This window comes from Schistocerca americana, chromosome 5 (genome assembly GCF_021461395.2).
Source record: "Schistocerca americana isolate TAMUIC-IGC-003095 chromosome 5, iqSchAmer2.1, whole genome shotgun sequence".
In the NCBI taxonomy this organism is placed as follows: Eukaryota; Metazoa; Arthropoda; class Insecta; order Orthoptera; family Acrididae; genus Schistocerca; species Schistocerca americana.
Window position 1 is genome coordinate 65,733,339 of NC_060123.1, and position 14,484 is coordinate 65,747,822.

Consider the following 14,484-nt stretch of genomic DNA (forward strand, 5'->3'; position numbering starts at 1 on the left):
CACTGTTACGACCTGTGGCTCTACTCTTCATTCGATCCATGTGAAACCCCACATTTGAGCAGGATAATGCACGACCGCATGTTGCAGGTCCTGTACGGGCCTTTCTGGATACAGAAAATGTTCGACTGCTGCCCTGGCCAGCACATTCTCCAATCTCTCACCAACTGAAAACGTCTGGTCGATGGTGGCCGAGCAACTGGCTCGTCACAATACGCCAGTCACTACTCTTGATGTACTGTGGTATCGTATTGAAGCTGCATGGGCGGCTGTACCTGTACACGCCATCCAAGCTCTGTTTGACTCAATGCCCAGGCGTATCAAGGCCGTTATTATGGCCAGAGATGGTTGTTCTGGGTACTGATTTCTCAGGATCTATGCATCCAAATTGCGTGAAAACGTAATCACATGTCAGTTCTAGTATAATATATTTGTTCAATGAATACCCGTTTATCATCTGCATTTATTCTTGGTGTAGTAATTTTAATGGCCAGTAGGTTACAAGAGTCGAACACAAATAAAGAGAAACAGCGAATAATGCACGCTCCGACATACCATGTGTAGAAGTATGAAACCGGAATTTGGTTGCAGTAATTACACGTCTGTTGTTTGAAATTGATAAAGAATATTTTATTCGAAATAACCTACATTGCTATTTACACACTTCTCCCACCTCTCCGGCAGACTATGAATGCCACGCCAAAACAACAGTTCTTCTTTTGAAACCAACCACTCAACGAGCCATTTTCATACGAACTGAAGCGTTGTTCAGCGGGGTTGTGTTCCAGTGTCGCAAATAAATGATAATCGGACGGAGCCAAATCTGGAGAATAAATCGCATGCCCTAGTATTTCCCAACTGAACGCCTCGATCGTTTCCCTGACCCATTTGCTATGTATGATGGGGTGTTATCATGGAGCAATATGACTTTGTCTTGCCTTTTTCCGTATTCCGGCCGTAATACTCGCATTACATGGATAATTTTCTGTTGGTAGCGATCAGTGTTAACGGTTTCACCAGGTTTTAGCAGCTCATAATAGATGACACACTTCTGATCCCACCAAACACAGAGCATTGTCTTCTTTCCAAAGCGATTTGGTCTTGCAGTGGATGTCGATGGTTTGTCTGGATTCACCTGTGTTTTACGACGCTTAGGATCAATTTTCATCACCTGTCACTATTCGATGGAGAAACGACTTTCCTTTGCATGTGGCATGCAGCATTTTACATGTAGCCTTTCGATTTGCTTGCTGTCTCTCTTTCAGTTCATGCGGAACCCGTTTTCCCACTTTCTGCGCCTATCCCGTAGCTTCCAACCGAAGAGAATCCGCTTTCTGCGTCACATTCAGTTGTTCTTCGAGTTCCTGTTGACTCTGAGTATCATGTTAATCCAATAAGGCCTTCAGTGTGTTTTTTTCGAACTTTTTCGGTGATTTCCCGCACTCGTCGTTTCTCTCGTAGAAATCACTAGTTTTGAATGTTTTGAACAACTCGTAATATTGTGTTTTCCCAAGAGCATGTTCGCCGAAAGCGTCGACAAGCATTCGATGCCATTCCGCAGCAGTTATCTTGAAATGATAACAGAAAATCAGTGCAGTCCGTAGGGCACAAAACTCGACATGTTTACGGGTTTGAAACAGACACCGATGTATGGAACTTGGGTTACTGTGTGTTGACATTCGTCGTCAGCCGTCACAGGAAGCAGATGGCGCTGCAGACGCGGTCTCACGGGCTCTACACTGACGGCTAGCACCATGTACATGGAAATTCAGGTTCCATACTACTACAACTGGTAAATGCAGATTCTACCCAACCCTGCAGGTTACGCTGTTATATTTGACCTGGAACAGCGCTGTTGCAAGTGTTAGTTGTGGCCGGAACACTGTTGTGTGTAGTTGTGAGTACATTGTGTCGGAGCTAAGTGAACCCGAACACGAGAAAAGTGTTGGAGGTTGTATGGTGGGTTCTCCCTTAGCCGAAGCGTTTGGTGTTTCAAGAGGCACCATATCGAAGATTTATACCTCATGCAGGATGAGACAAAAAACGTCATCTACTAACGGGGAGAAGACGGCAAGTGCCAGAACCATGGCGGGTAGTTTTAATAATTAGTGCGGGGTTCGTGGCAGGAGAAAGCTTTTGATAGGCGATCTGTAAAAACTCGGGGATAATGTGAATAACTACGACTCACATAACAGATAACGATCCTGAATATTGCCCTGAATGCATATGCGCTTCAGCAGTTACTTCTAATCAGGCAAATATGAAGCAAGTAGACAATTTTAAGGCGTGTCCCTCACCATAGTTTACGTCAGTTTACATGGCAGTGTGAGGGCAACCTTTATATTATGCTGAATCGTAGATTAATTTTTTAGTTTGTTACACTTTTTTATTTCAAATTTTGGTAATGAAAATCTTAGTATCGTGCACTGAAACAATTCGGATTTTTAAAATTTCTATTATTGAAAGCTTTCGCAAAAATGTATGGTGAACTCCCCCAGGACATAAACACTGGCAATTCAGCGGTAACTCGTATTAAGTGCACCAAGTTTGCAGCAAACAGTGTTAAGTACCAGTGACTTATTTTAAGAAGAAAATTTGATATGAAATTTACGATTTTAAAAATATGTCGTTGTTCTAGAAATATTAAAAACAATGACATACGCAGTCAAAAGAATCATAAAGGATGCGATGGGTAAAATATTGTGAGTACCGCTCAAAAAGTATTCTACATTTACATCTACATGATTACTCTGCAATTCACATTTAAGTGCTTGGCACCGGGTTCATCGAACCACAATCATACTATCTCCCTACCAATCCACTCCCGAACAGCGCGCGCGAAAAACGAACACCTAAACCTTTCTGTTCGAGCTCTGATTTCTCTTATTTTATTTTGATGATCATTCCTACTTATGTAGGTTGGGCTCAACAAATTATTTTCGCATTCGGAAGAGAAAGTTGGTCACTGAAATTTCGTAAATAGATCTCGCCGCGACGAAAAACGTCTTTGCTGTAATGACTTCCATCCCAATTCGCGTATCATATCTGCCACAATCTAACCCTATTACTTGATAATACAAAACGAGCTGGCCTTTTCAGCACCCTTTCGATGTCCTCCGTCAATCCCACCTGGTAAGGATCCCACACCGCGCAGCAATATTCTAACAGAGGTCGGACGAGTGTAGTGTAAGCTGTCTCTTTAGTGGACTTGTTGCATCTTCTAAGTGTCCTGCCAATGAAACGCAACCTTTGGCTCGCCTTCCCCACAATATTATCTATGTGGTCTTTCCAACTGAAGTTGTTCGTAATTTTTACACCCAGGTACGTAGTTGAATTGACAGCCTTGAGAATTGTACTATTTATCGAGTAATCGAATTCCAACGGATTTCTTTTGGAACTTATGTGGATCACCTCACACTTTTCGTTATTTAGCGTCAACTGCCACCTGCCACACCACACAGCAATCTTTTCTAAATCGCTTTGCAACTGATACTGGTCTTCGGATGACCTTACTAGACGGTAAATTACAGCATCATCTGCGAACAACCTAAGAGAACTGCTCAGATTGTCACCCAGGTCATTTATATAGATCAGGACGCTTCCGTGGGGAACACCTGATATCACTTCAGTTTTACTCGATGATTTGCCGTCTATTACTACGAACTGCGACCTTCCTGACAGGGAATCTCGAATCCAGTCGCACAACTGAGACGATACCCCATCGGCCCGCAGCTCGGTTAGAAGTCGCTTGTAAGGAACGGAGTCAAAAGCTTTCCGGAAATCTAGAAGTACGGAATCAACTTGAGATCCCTTGTCGATAGCGGCCATTACTTCGTGCGAATAAAGAGCTAGCTGCGTTGTACAAGAACGATGTTTTCTGAAACCATGCTGATTACGTATCAATAGATCGTTCCCTTCGAGGTGATTCGTAATGTTTGAATACAGTATATGCTCCAAAACCCTACTGCAAACCGACGTCAATGATACAGGTCTGTAGTTCGATGGACTGACCTCGTAGGCGTCGGTGGCCTCCTCGGTGGTGGTGAGGTGGTGGACGGAGTGTGGCGTGGTGGGGCGGCGGATGCGGCCTCTCACGCTGGTGATCTTGACGGGCTGCACGGGCCGCCTGGTGGGGCGCACGGTGTAGACGCGGTCCGGCTGCGGCGCAGCCGTCGTGGTGGTCTGGCGCCGCGACGCCGCCCCCCGGCCGGGCTGCCTAGAGCGCGGCCGCTGCCTCGGCACGTCGTCGCCGTCCCGGTAGAGCGCCGCCCTGCCGGCCGACACCAGGGGCTGGTGCGCCGCGCCCCCGCGGTACGGCTGCCCGATCGTTTCGATGGGCCGGATGAAGCCGTAGTCCTCGTCCTCGTCGTCCTCCGGGAGGGGCGGCGGGGGCGGGGGCGGGGGTGTGGTAGTGGTGGTCGGTGGCCTGGTGGCCACCGGCGGCTGGTACGTGGTCCTGGGGCTCGCCTCCGGCTGGTACGTCGGCTGTGTGGCTCTCGCCGGGAACGCGGAGGGGTAGTTTTCGGGCTCCGAAGGTGTCTGCGTGCGCGCCCTGGCACGCGTACGACCGCGCGTTCGACTCCTCACGCGCGTCGGTCGGAAATCGTCTTCCGACAGCGGTGCCGGAGGCGTCGTCGTGGTCGTCGTAGTGGTCGTGGTCGTGGTCGTGCTGGTCGAGCTGGCTTCTGGCGCGCTCGTCGCGTCGTACTGCAGTGGGCCGTCTTGGCCGAACTGCGCTCGGCTGTACGGGTCGTACTGACCGTCTGCCGCGTCACTGTACAGTGGTGACTGATGCGGTTGCGCGCCGGCTGAGTTGTCGTCGTAGGAAATCAACGGGAATGAGTCCAGCTGCTGCTGCTGTGGCTGCTGCTGCTGTCTGCCCCTGCCCCGCTGCACCGCTGAGTATTTGGGAAACTGGTCCTGCCCCGCTGGTGGCTCCTCAATAGACGGAAGTACTACGCCTTGTTGGCTGCTCACATTGTCATATTGCACTTGGCCTTGCCCTGCCACCTGCTGCTGCTGCAGCGTAGCAGACTCTGTGGTGCTGTATCCCGACGGAGAGTACAGAGGGCTGGACGGCGTCTGCTCTTGGGGCTGGTAAGCCGAGCTCTGGCCATCCTGTTGTGAGTACGTCTGTTTCTCAGTACCCTGGTACGTGTCGGCTGGCTGGTACTCTGACAGCCTGCTACCTACTGACGGACTGATGGAGGTTTCGGAGCTGGGTTCGTACGCAAATGAAGGAGAGGTTGCTACAGGACGCTCTGTGGGGATGATGATGCTCTCGGTTGAAGTTTGGTACTGAACAGGGGCTCCCGAGTATCGGTCTTCCCCAGCAGATGCAGAGGCGACAGCTCTGCTCGGCACATTTTCCGGTTCCACTGACCTGGACGTTGTCGTACGCCGCTGAGTATCTGAAGTTCTAGAAAATTCCTGATAGTCTCCTTGCTGCACCTGGAACCTGCTGTTGCCTCGCCCTCGAAAGCGCTGGTTTCGATTCGAACCCCCTCTTCTGGAAGAGCTGTCAGATGTAGATGGTCTCTGCTGCTGGAAATTACCTGTTTCTTCTCCTCTGTCCCCATTCCTGCCGGAAGATGCAGAGCGCGGCGTAGAGTACTGCTGCCGCTCTGGCTGATAGCTGATGGTATTAGCAGGTGCGCCAACCACTGGTGCATCGGGCTGAGGTGATGGGCTCGCCCCTATCCCACCTGTACTGTAGAAGGCGTCACTGCCTTGGGATGCCTGAACTCCACCCTGTGGCTGGGGAGGCGCAAAGTCCAGGGGGTTCAGGATACCTCCCTGTGGTTGCTTCTGTGGCAGCTCTTGTGCCGAACTGGAGCCTTGTGGCTGATACGCATCCACCAGAGAAGGCTGCTGTGGCAGCGAAAGAGATGAGTACGGATCGAGCTGTGGCTGCTGACTGCCAGACACGTATGTGGGGTACTCTGTCGTGGTAGTCGTAGTCGACGTTGTGGTTGTGGTGGATTGGTAACCGTTGCGTCCCCTGTGGTTTGGGCGGCGTCCACGTGATGACTGTGTCCTTCGTGGGGCGAACGTAGTGGTGGTCGTCGTCGCTGACTCCCGCTGCTGGGTGCTGCCGAAGCCGTTGTTGTAAGTGGCCGTGTTCTGCCTCTGGCGAGTGCGGAACTGTCCTCTCCTGGATGGGGCCGCTGTTGGGGCAGGTGTCGTAGTCGTCGTCGTAGTCGTCGTTGTCGAAGTGGTAGTCGTGGATGTTGGCTCTTCTGCTACGAACGGTAGCTGTGGCTGTGTCAGCAGCGGCTGTTGGAGTCCTTGTCCGCCGATGTCGTAGGTCTGCTGAGGCTGCAGACTGCCTCCATTGACTGAGAAGTATGACTGCTGCTGCTGCACACCACTTTGCTGTTGCTGACGATTATAGTCATCTTTGTAGAGCTGCTGCTCTTGCAGAAGTCCAGAGTTGGCAGAGTGTTCGCCCACTGACTGTGCTACCGATTGGGGCTGAGGTGACGAAGATTCTACTGGGAAGCGGCCACCAGAGACTTGTTGGCCTCTCTGCCTGTCGAACTGGTCATTTTGAACAAAGTACTGTGAATCGACGTTAGCGTCGGCTGTGTTGGGTGCGTTCGATCTGACGCCACCTGTCTGAGTGAAAGTCTGTGCAACTGGGAAGCGAGCAGTTTCAGGAGGTGCCTCGTCTCGAGGGAAATAGCGTTGCCCGTCTTCTGGAGGAAGTGACTGCAATTGTGGCTGAGCATTTATTGTTGTAGACTCCTGTTGTGCCTGCCCCCTAACAGAGAATTGTTCGTTTTCTGGGGCAACAAACTGGGGAAAGTCATTCGTCTGGAAGCGACCCCTCTGACCAGAAGACCGGCCTGTCGAGCTAACGGGGCGGCTCGTACTGGAGATCTGACCGGAGTGGCGATCGGACTGTGGCACGAGGTACAGTGGCGCCTCTTCTGCCTGCGACTGGCCTCTAGCGGCAGCAGACCTCGGACTAGATGCGACGGCAGGGCGTGCCGTTGATGGTGCCGCAGGTCCCAGTCCCGCACTGGGCTGGTACGCCTCTACTGGCTGGTACTGCTGTCCGTCCTGGGTGAACTGTTGCTGCTGGACACCAGACTGCGTGAGGGGCTGTTGCGTGCTGATCGCAAACTCGTCGTTAGTACTATCTCGATACGCGTTCTGTGACGGTCTCTGGCCTTGTCGGCCTCTCTGCACGACGTATTGGTCTCTCGGTGTCTGGTACTGTTGTCTGAGGTCGGCAACAGGTGCCGCAGTTACGGTCGTCGACGGCTGCTGTTGTACGGGCTGGCTCGTCACGGCCGAAGCCGGGAAATGTCCTTGCGCAGTGAGCTGTCTGAGCTGCGCGTCGTTAACGCCGCGGTCCGCATCCGACTGGCTGTCACGCGACTGCGTCCTCTGCTGCTGTCGGTACGGTACCCTGGTAGAAACTGCGGCCGGTTCCGGGGTCGACACGAACGTCGGCGGTCGGGTGACGGGCTGCTGCGGTGCGGGCGAAGGGCTGGTCTGCACGACCGAGAACTGGTTTTGCCCCCGGACCTGACCGGCCTGCTGCTGCGGCTGCTGGTAGGGGCTCCCCTTCTCGGCTTCGTCCTCCTCGTCCTCGTACTCGAGCTCGTCCGAGTATTCCACTTCTTCGCCGGACAGCTGGGAGGACTGCGCCGAGCCGGGTTGTTGCTGTTGCGGTGGCGGTCGGTACTGTTGCGGCGAGGCGGTCGTGGATTTCTGGACGAATCTACCTCCCGACTGGTCGGCAGCCGGCAGCCTGCCCCGCTGGAACACCGGCTGGACGTCGAGGAGAGGCGCGACAGTGGTGGAGACGAACTGTCTGCCCCCCGCAGAGGAGCCCGGGCCGCTGCCGCGCAGGGGGATGGAGGGCACCAGCAGCACGTTGCTCTGCTGCTGAGGCTGCTGCTGCTGCTGCTGCTGGGGTCGCTGCTGCGGCTGCGCCAGCGAGTTGACGAGCGCCGGCAGCTGCGGGCTGATGGGCGGCAGCTCGGCGGGCAGGCTGTAGCCCTGCGACAGCTGGCGCTTCGCCTCGCCGGCCGCGGCGTCCGGCCGGCCCGGGCTCAGCTCGTTGGCGACCACGACGGAGCCGACGTGCGGCGCGGGGAACGGGATCTTGGAGTAGCCCTGCGGCGGCTTGAAGCTCAGCGGCGCCACGAAGAAGGGCGGCCGCTCGTCCACCACTTTGCGCTCCACGCGGTTCGACTCGAGCGCCGACAGGTAGGGCAGCTCGAACTTGGCGTAGCCGTCGGGCGGGCTGAGCGTCGACGGCCCCACGAAGACCCGCGGCGCGTGCGGGCCCGCCTCCTCCAGCACGGCGATGGTCTGCGCGTGCCGCAGCGCCGCCACCACGTCCGCCAGCCGCACGTCGTGCCGCCCCGAGGACGCCGACGCCGCGCCGTCCATGAAGACCGACAGCGGCGGCTGGTGCGGCGCCGGCTTCGCCGTGCTCGTTGTCGTCGTCGTCGTCGTCGTCGTCGAACTGCTCGCCTGCTGCCGGAAGCGGGCCTCCTCTCGCTGCTGCGCCGCACCTGCAAGACGACAAAGGGTTCTCATTTATTTACCAGCTAATTACTCAGCATTACAAACATTGACATATGCCTTTTTTGGACAAAATCCACAATCAATGACTCTACAACAAATCTGACATGATTATGCTTTTCTAGATTGCATATCTTTGTAAAATTGTGACTGGTTTCGGATTCACAGAGCGTCTTCAGGTCTCGGTATGACACCGAGCGAGGTGGCGCAGTGGTTAGCACACTGGACTCGCATTCGGGAGAACGACGGTTCAATCCCGCGTCCGGCCATCCTGATTTAGGTTTTCCGTGATTTCCCTAAATCACTCCAGGCAAATGCCGGGATGGTTCCTTTGAAAGGGCACGGCCGACTTCCTTCCCTAATCCGATGAGACCGATGACCTTGCTGTTGGGTCTCTTCCCCCAAACAATCCAATCCAATCCAATCTCAGTGTGACGGTTGCAAAAGTAACCTGTCGGTACCGTATCTATATGCAAATATACATTTTGCGTCGTAGAACAATATATTGTTGTACGATGTAGTACGTAATGTTCCCCGACAGCGATGGCATCTTTGAGCAGGGTAAATGTCCGAGCAACAAGGCCAGGATCGTGCTACAGTGGTTTGAGAGCCGTGATAGTGAACCCAGGTTGATGTCTTGGCTACTAACTTCGCCTCATCTCAACCGAGTGAAACACATCTGGGACGCTACAGGACCCGAGCTCCGCACTCACGGACCACCAGCCCGTAATGTACGGGAATTACGTGGCATCTGGTGCACTATACGTTCCAAGTGTACCAAGGACTTACCGAATCGCTGCTGTATTTCGTTCCATAGGTGGAGGAACACGTTATAATTTAATTTCAGGAGAAATTAAATTTTGAAATTTCTATGATGTCCAAGACTCTTACGTTGTAAGCAGAATGATTATGTGATGCGCAAGTATTTTTCTGCTTCCTTTTGCTGCTTTAAACAAATTACGGGATTCTGTAGGTCATATCAGTAATGATGAATAATTCTATAAATCATATCGGTAAACACAAAGATTACTGCTTCGAAGCCTGTGCTCGCAGAAAAAACATATCGACTCATGAGTGAATCGAAACACACATACACTGCCAGAAAAAATGTGGTACACCCTTCTAGAGATTTCCAATTCACTTACGATTTATTAATGCAACAATTCATCTGTGCTACATGAAATGATTGCATGTACAGATGAACACTACAAACGGTTCTCAAGTACCAGGTATCGACCACGCTGAAACACCCATATTACAACGTGGTGTAGCCTCTACGGGCGGCATTCCAGGCGCTGACTCTGGTTGGTTGGTTTTTGAGGAAGGAGACCAGACAGCGAGGTCATCGGTCTCATCGGATTGGATTAGGGAGGGACGGGGAAGGAAGTCGGCCGTGCCCTTTCAGAGGAACCATCCCGGCATTTGCTTGGAGCGATTTAGGGAAATCACGGAAAACCCAAATCAGGATGGCCAGACGCGGGACTGAACCGTCGTCCTCCCGAATGCGAGTCCAGTGGCTGACTCTGGCATCCAGTCGATCGTACAGATGGCGACTACTGTCTTGAGATACGTTATACCGCGTCTGCTCGACCTGTTCACGTAGTTCTGTAAGAGATGTTGGTTGCCGAGTCGCACGAGTCACTTCTCGTCCCACCACATCCCTCATGTGATCGACTGGAGACAAGTCTGGAGGTCGTGCTGGCCAGGTAATTTACTGCACGTCTCACAAAGCACGTTGAGTTTCATGGGCAGTATGCGGGCGAGCATTATCCTGTTGGAACAACACATCACCTTCCTGTTGCAAGAACGGCAAGAGAACGGAACTACCAAATTGTGCCCGTACCGAGCGATGGTTAGCGTCCTCTTTACAAACACAAAGGTGAACTAGAGCTATAGCTTATCGCACCCCAGAGCATAAGGCCTGGGGTGGGGTTAGTGTGCCATGGACAAATGAGACAGCATTCAGCAAGTCTGCATTGTACGTGCAAACGACCATCACTTGAGTGCAGACAGGATCTGCATTCATCGCGAAGACCACGGCGCGCCATTCCACCTTCAAAGTGATCCTCTGACGCCACCTGTCGAGGCGTGCACATCGATACTGTGGCGTGAGTGGTACATGGGCTAGAGGTGTGCGTGCCCGTACTCCCACTGCTCATAACCGGTTCGCAGCAGTTCGTGTTGACACATGTGGGCTCACAAGCCCTCTTGTCTGTGCTGTGGTAGCTGTACAATCTGCCACTGCTGGCCTTACATTACGACGAAACTGGCGGGCTCTTTGCTCTGTGGACGTCCAGAACCTCGGCTATGTGTGTGACGATGTTCACGAGGCCACTGATACCAGCATCGTTGCACAACTGACGCAGTACGTCCAATTTGTGTGGCTATTGTCAGAAAGGACCATTCCGCCACTCGGAAGATTAGAATTTGATCCCTTTCAAACCCCCTCAGTTGGCTGTAGGAAGCACGAATGCGTCTCTGTGACACAGTTGTCTACTTGCTTCACACGTTTGCACCACGCTGAGCCTTCTGTTTTTTTTTTTCTTTTTTTCTTTATTGTCATTTTGCACTTCATACAAGGTGGGCTGGCAGCGGAAAATTTTACTCCGCTCTTCAGCCACAAGCAGTACAATAAAAGAGAAAACCAATGAAGACAGAAAAGTAACATAATGGCGGTTAAAAAACAGTAGATACAATAATTAAAAAACATGAAGCCGTTCACACTCGACGAAAAACAAGAAAACTGTCGGCACTGTGCACAAACACTGATGATTTGGATGACACACGCGGAAGAGGGAGCGTGGGCGGCGAAAAACACTGAATCACAAACACGACGGCATGCACATGAAAAACTGATGGCGATGAACTCCAACGCGCGAATGTCCACTTAACATGTGCGAGTCCGGGGACCTGCCAAGAGGGGAAGAAGGTGGTGGGGGAGGGAGAGGGGAGAGCAGAGATGCCAATGGCAGAGTAGATGGGGGGAGGAGTGAAGGTATGGGGGATAGGGGGAGCCTGGGGGAGGAGGGGGGAGGAAGGGAGGAGGGAGGTAAAGGAGAGAGGGTGCCCTGAGGAAAAAACACAGGAAATGGGAGAGGAGGATCAAAGTTGATAGGAGGGGTAGATGGAGGGGAGGAAGGCATCATCAGGGAGGGGGAGCTGGTGGAAGCCACCTTGGGAGAGGGTAAGGAGAGTGGAGAGATGGAGAGCAGGTGAGCAGGTGGGATGTGGAAATACAGGCGTGGCAGCGGACGGAGGTGGGAGAGGATGGGAGAGACCAGCGGGTGAGGGCGATCTAGTTTACGGGAGGTGTAGAGGATCCATATCTGTTCGAGGAAAAGGAGGAGGTAGGGGAACGGGATAAGGTCGTGCAGAATCCCCGTGGGGGAGGGGAGACGGATGCGATAAGCGAGGTGAAGAGCATGGCGTTTGAGGATTTGAAGGGATTTGTAAAAGGTAGGAGGGGCGGAGATCCAGGCAGGGTAGGCGTAGCAGAGGATAGGGTGGATGAGGGATTTGTAGGTGTGGAAGATGGTGGAGGGGTCCAGACCCCATGTACAGCCTGAAAGGAGCTTGAGGAGATGGAGTCAGGAGTGTGCCTTGGCTTGGATCGTCCAGAGATGGGGGGTCCAGGAGAGGCGACGGTCAGGGGTGAGAGCCTTCTGGCTGCCAGCATTCCCTTTTAAAGGGTAGACAAGTGTGCTGTTCTGGTAGCTATGCCACCCCTCTAACTGTTGGCTAACGTTGTTGAAACCATTATCAGTACATCTACTGTCCCCTAGGTGGCATATGCCGTCATCGGATCAAAATCGATGTCGTTCAGGAGTACTAATTTATTTATTTATTTTTTTGCGGCGACGTATTTTTTACAATACAGAATTGTTAAGTAGCGTGTTACTGATCTTGAGTTCAAACGGTGGCTCATAAGACAACCAGTAACGTACACAACTTAACATTTCTATCAGATGCGGCATCGCTATCTTGACTACAGCGGCGATACCCCGTGGTACCGACTTGACAAGCCACTAGATGAGTTACGATCCACGAACGCTTTTTTCAACCTCGATACCTTATACTGAATTTTTGTGTAAATGGTGTTGGACAGCTCTGACATATTTCGAGAACTTCGTGATATGTAATTACACAGCTGTGCTTGATTCTTTATTAAAACAACCGGTTCGAGTAAGTACATAGAACCATCTTCGTGTTATAAAAGAAAACAAGTTAACTGAGAGACCTTTCTAATAACGTCCAGCAATATCAGAGTAAGTGCAAACCAAGAAACCTGATGAAGCTGCTGATAATTCATAATCTACAGTATCCAACTACAGTACCAATATTCCTCTAACACTGCTTATTAATCATGAAAATATAATACTGACAGGAAATAGCTCTTAATGAAGATTCTAGTGCAGTGTTGCATTCATATATCGTGATGTGTTTGAAGTACACTGAATTTTTGGAAAGGGGTTTAAGCTGTACCATCCCCACTTAATATCCAGACCTCCTCAGTGGTACTGCAACCAGATATGCCCAGCTCCTTCGAAAGCACCCCTGAGTTACCTGAACCACTCTGGAATAGTTCTGACCGCGTGAGATGATGCAGTGATAACACTCTGGATTTGCATTTGAGAGTACAACGGCTCAAATCCCAGTATGGACGTCCATATTTACCTGTTTCCTTGGGGTCGTTTAAAGTTAATGTTAGGATGCTTCCTTTGAAAAGCTTGTACTCCGTCCCTAAAGACGTAACAATTAATGCAGAGTAATGAAATTTCGGGAATACGTTTGTTTAGGTAATACATGGAAGTGATTGACATTGCAAGATCACAGGTTAATGTAAGCGCGAAATAAGCCATTGCAAATGCGAAATGTTGGTACGTTAATAACCGCTATTTCCGTCAGAATGTCGAATGCAAGCATGCAAATGTGCAAGCATTGTGTTGTACAGGTGGCGAACGTCAATTTGTGGAACGGAGTTCCATGTCTGTTACACATGGTCGGTCAATAGAGGGACGGTTAATGCGACCTACCAGTTTAATAAATCATGGTTGCAAAATACTAACACAAATTTTTTACATAAGTATTGAAAAACTGGTAGAAGCTGATCTCGGGCAACACCAGATTGGATTCCTGAGAAATGTAGGAACACTCGAGGCAATACTGAGTCTGCAACATCTCTTAGAAGCCAGGTTAAGGGAAGTTAAACCTACGTTTATAGCATTTTTAGACTTAGAGAAAGCTTTTGACGATGTTGGCTGGAATAACTTCTTTGAAATTCTGAAAACAGCAGGGGTAAAATACAGGGAGCGAAAGGCTTTTTGCAAATTATATAGGAACGTGGCGTCACTTATAAGAGTTGAGGGCCATGAAAGGGAAACGATGGTTGAGAAGGAAGTGGACAGAGTTGTAGATTGTCTCCAATGTTATTCAATCTGAACACTGAGCAGGCAGTAAAGGAAGCCAAAGAAAAATATTGAAAAGGAATTGAAGTTCAGGTAGAAGAAATAAAAAATTTGAGTTTTGTCGATGGCATTGTAAGTCTGTCAGATACAGGAAGGGACTTGGGAGAGCAGCTGAACGGAATGGACAATGTCTTGAAGGGAGGATATAAGATTAACATCAACAAAGGCAACACAAGGATAATGGAATGTAGTCGAATTAAATCAAGTGATGATAAGGAAATTAGATTAAGAAACGAAACACTTAAAGCACTAGATGAGTTTTGCTATTTGGGCAGCAAAATAACTGCTGATGACCAAAGCAGAGAAGATATAAAAAATGTAAACTGGCGATGGTAAAAAAAGAATTTTTGAAAAACAGAAATTTTTTAACATCGAATATACATTTTATTGTTAGGAAATCGTTTCTGAAGGTATTTGGCTAGAGTGTAGCCTTGTATAGTAATGAAACGTGTGCAGTAAACAGTTCAGACAAGGAGAG

General features: G+C 50.7%; 1 protein-coding gene across 1 annotated transcript in view; it reads right to left on the bottom strand.

The window, feature by feature from the left end:
• The window catches only part of LOC124616206 (mucin-19-like), a 155,197-nt gene that overhangs the window by 19,687 nt on the left and 121,026 nt on the right, over positions 1-14,484 (bottom strand). The window contains exon 5 of the mRNA XM_047144510.1: positions 4,009-8,531. Within this exon, the coding sequence (XP_047000466.1) occupies positions 4,009-8,531 (4,523 nt within the window). The remainder of the gene's footprint in view (positions 1-4,008; positions 8,532-14,484) is intronic.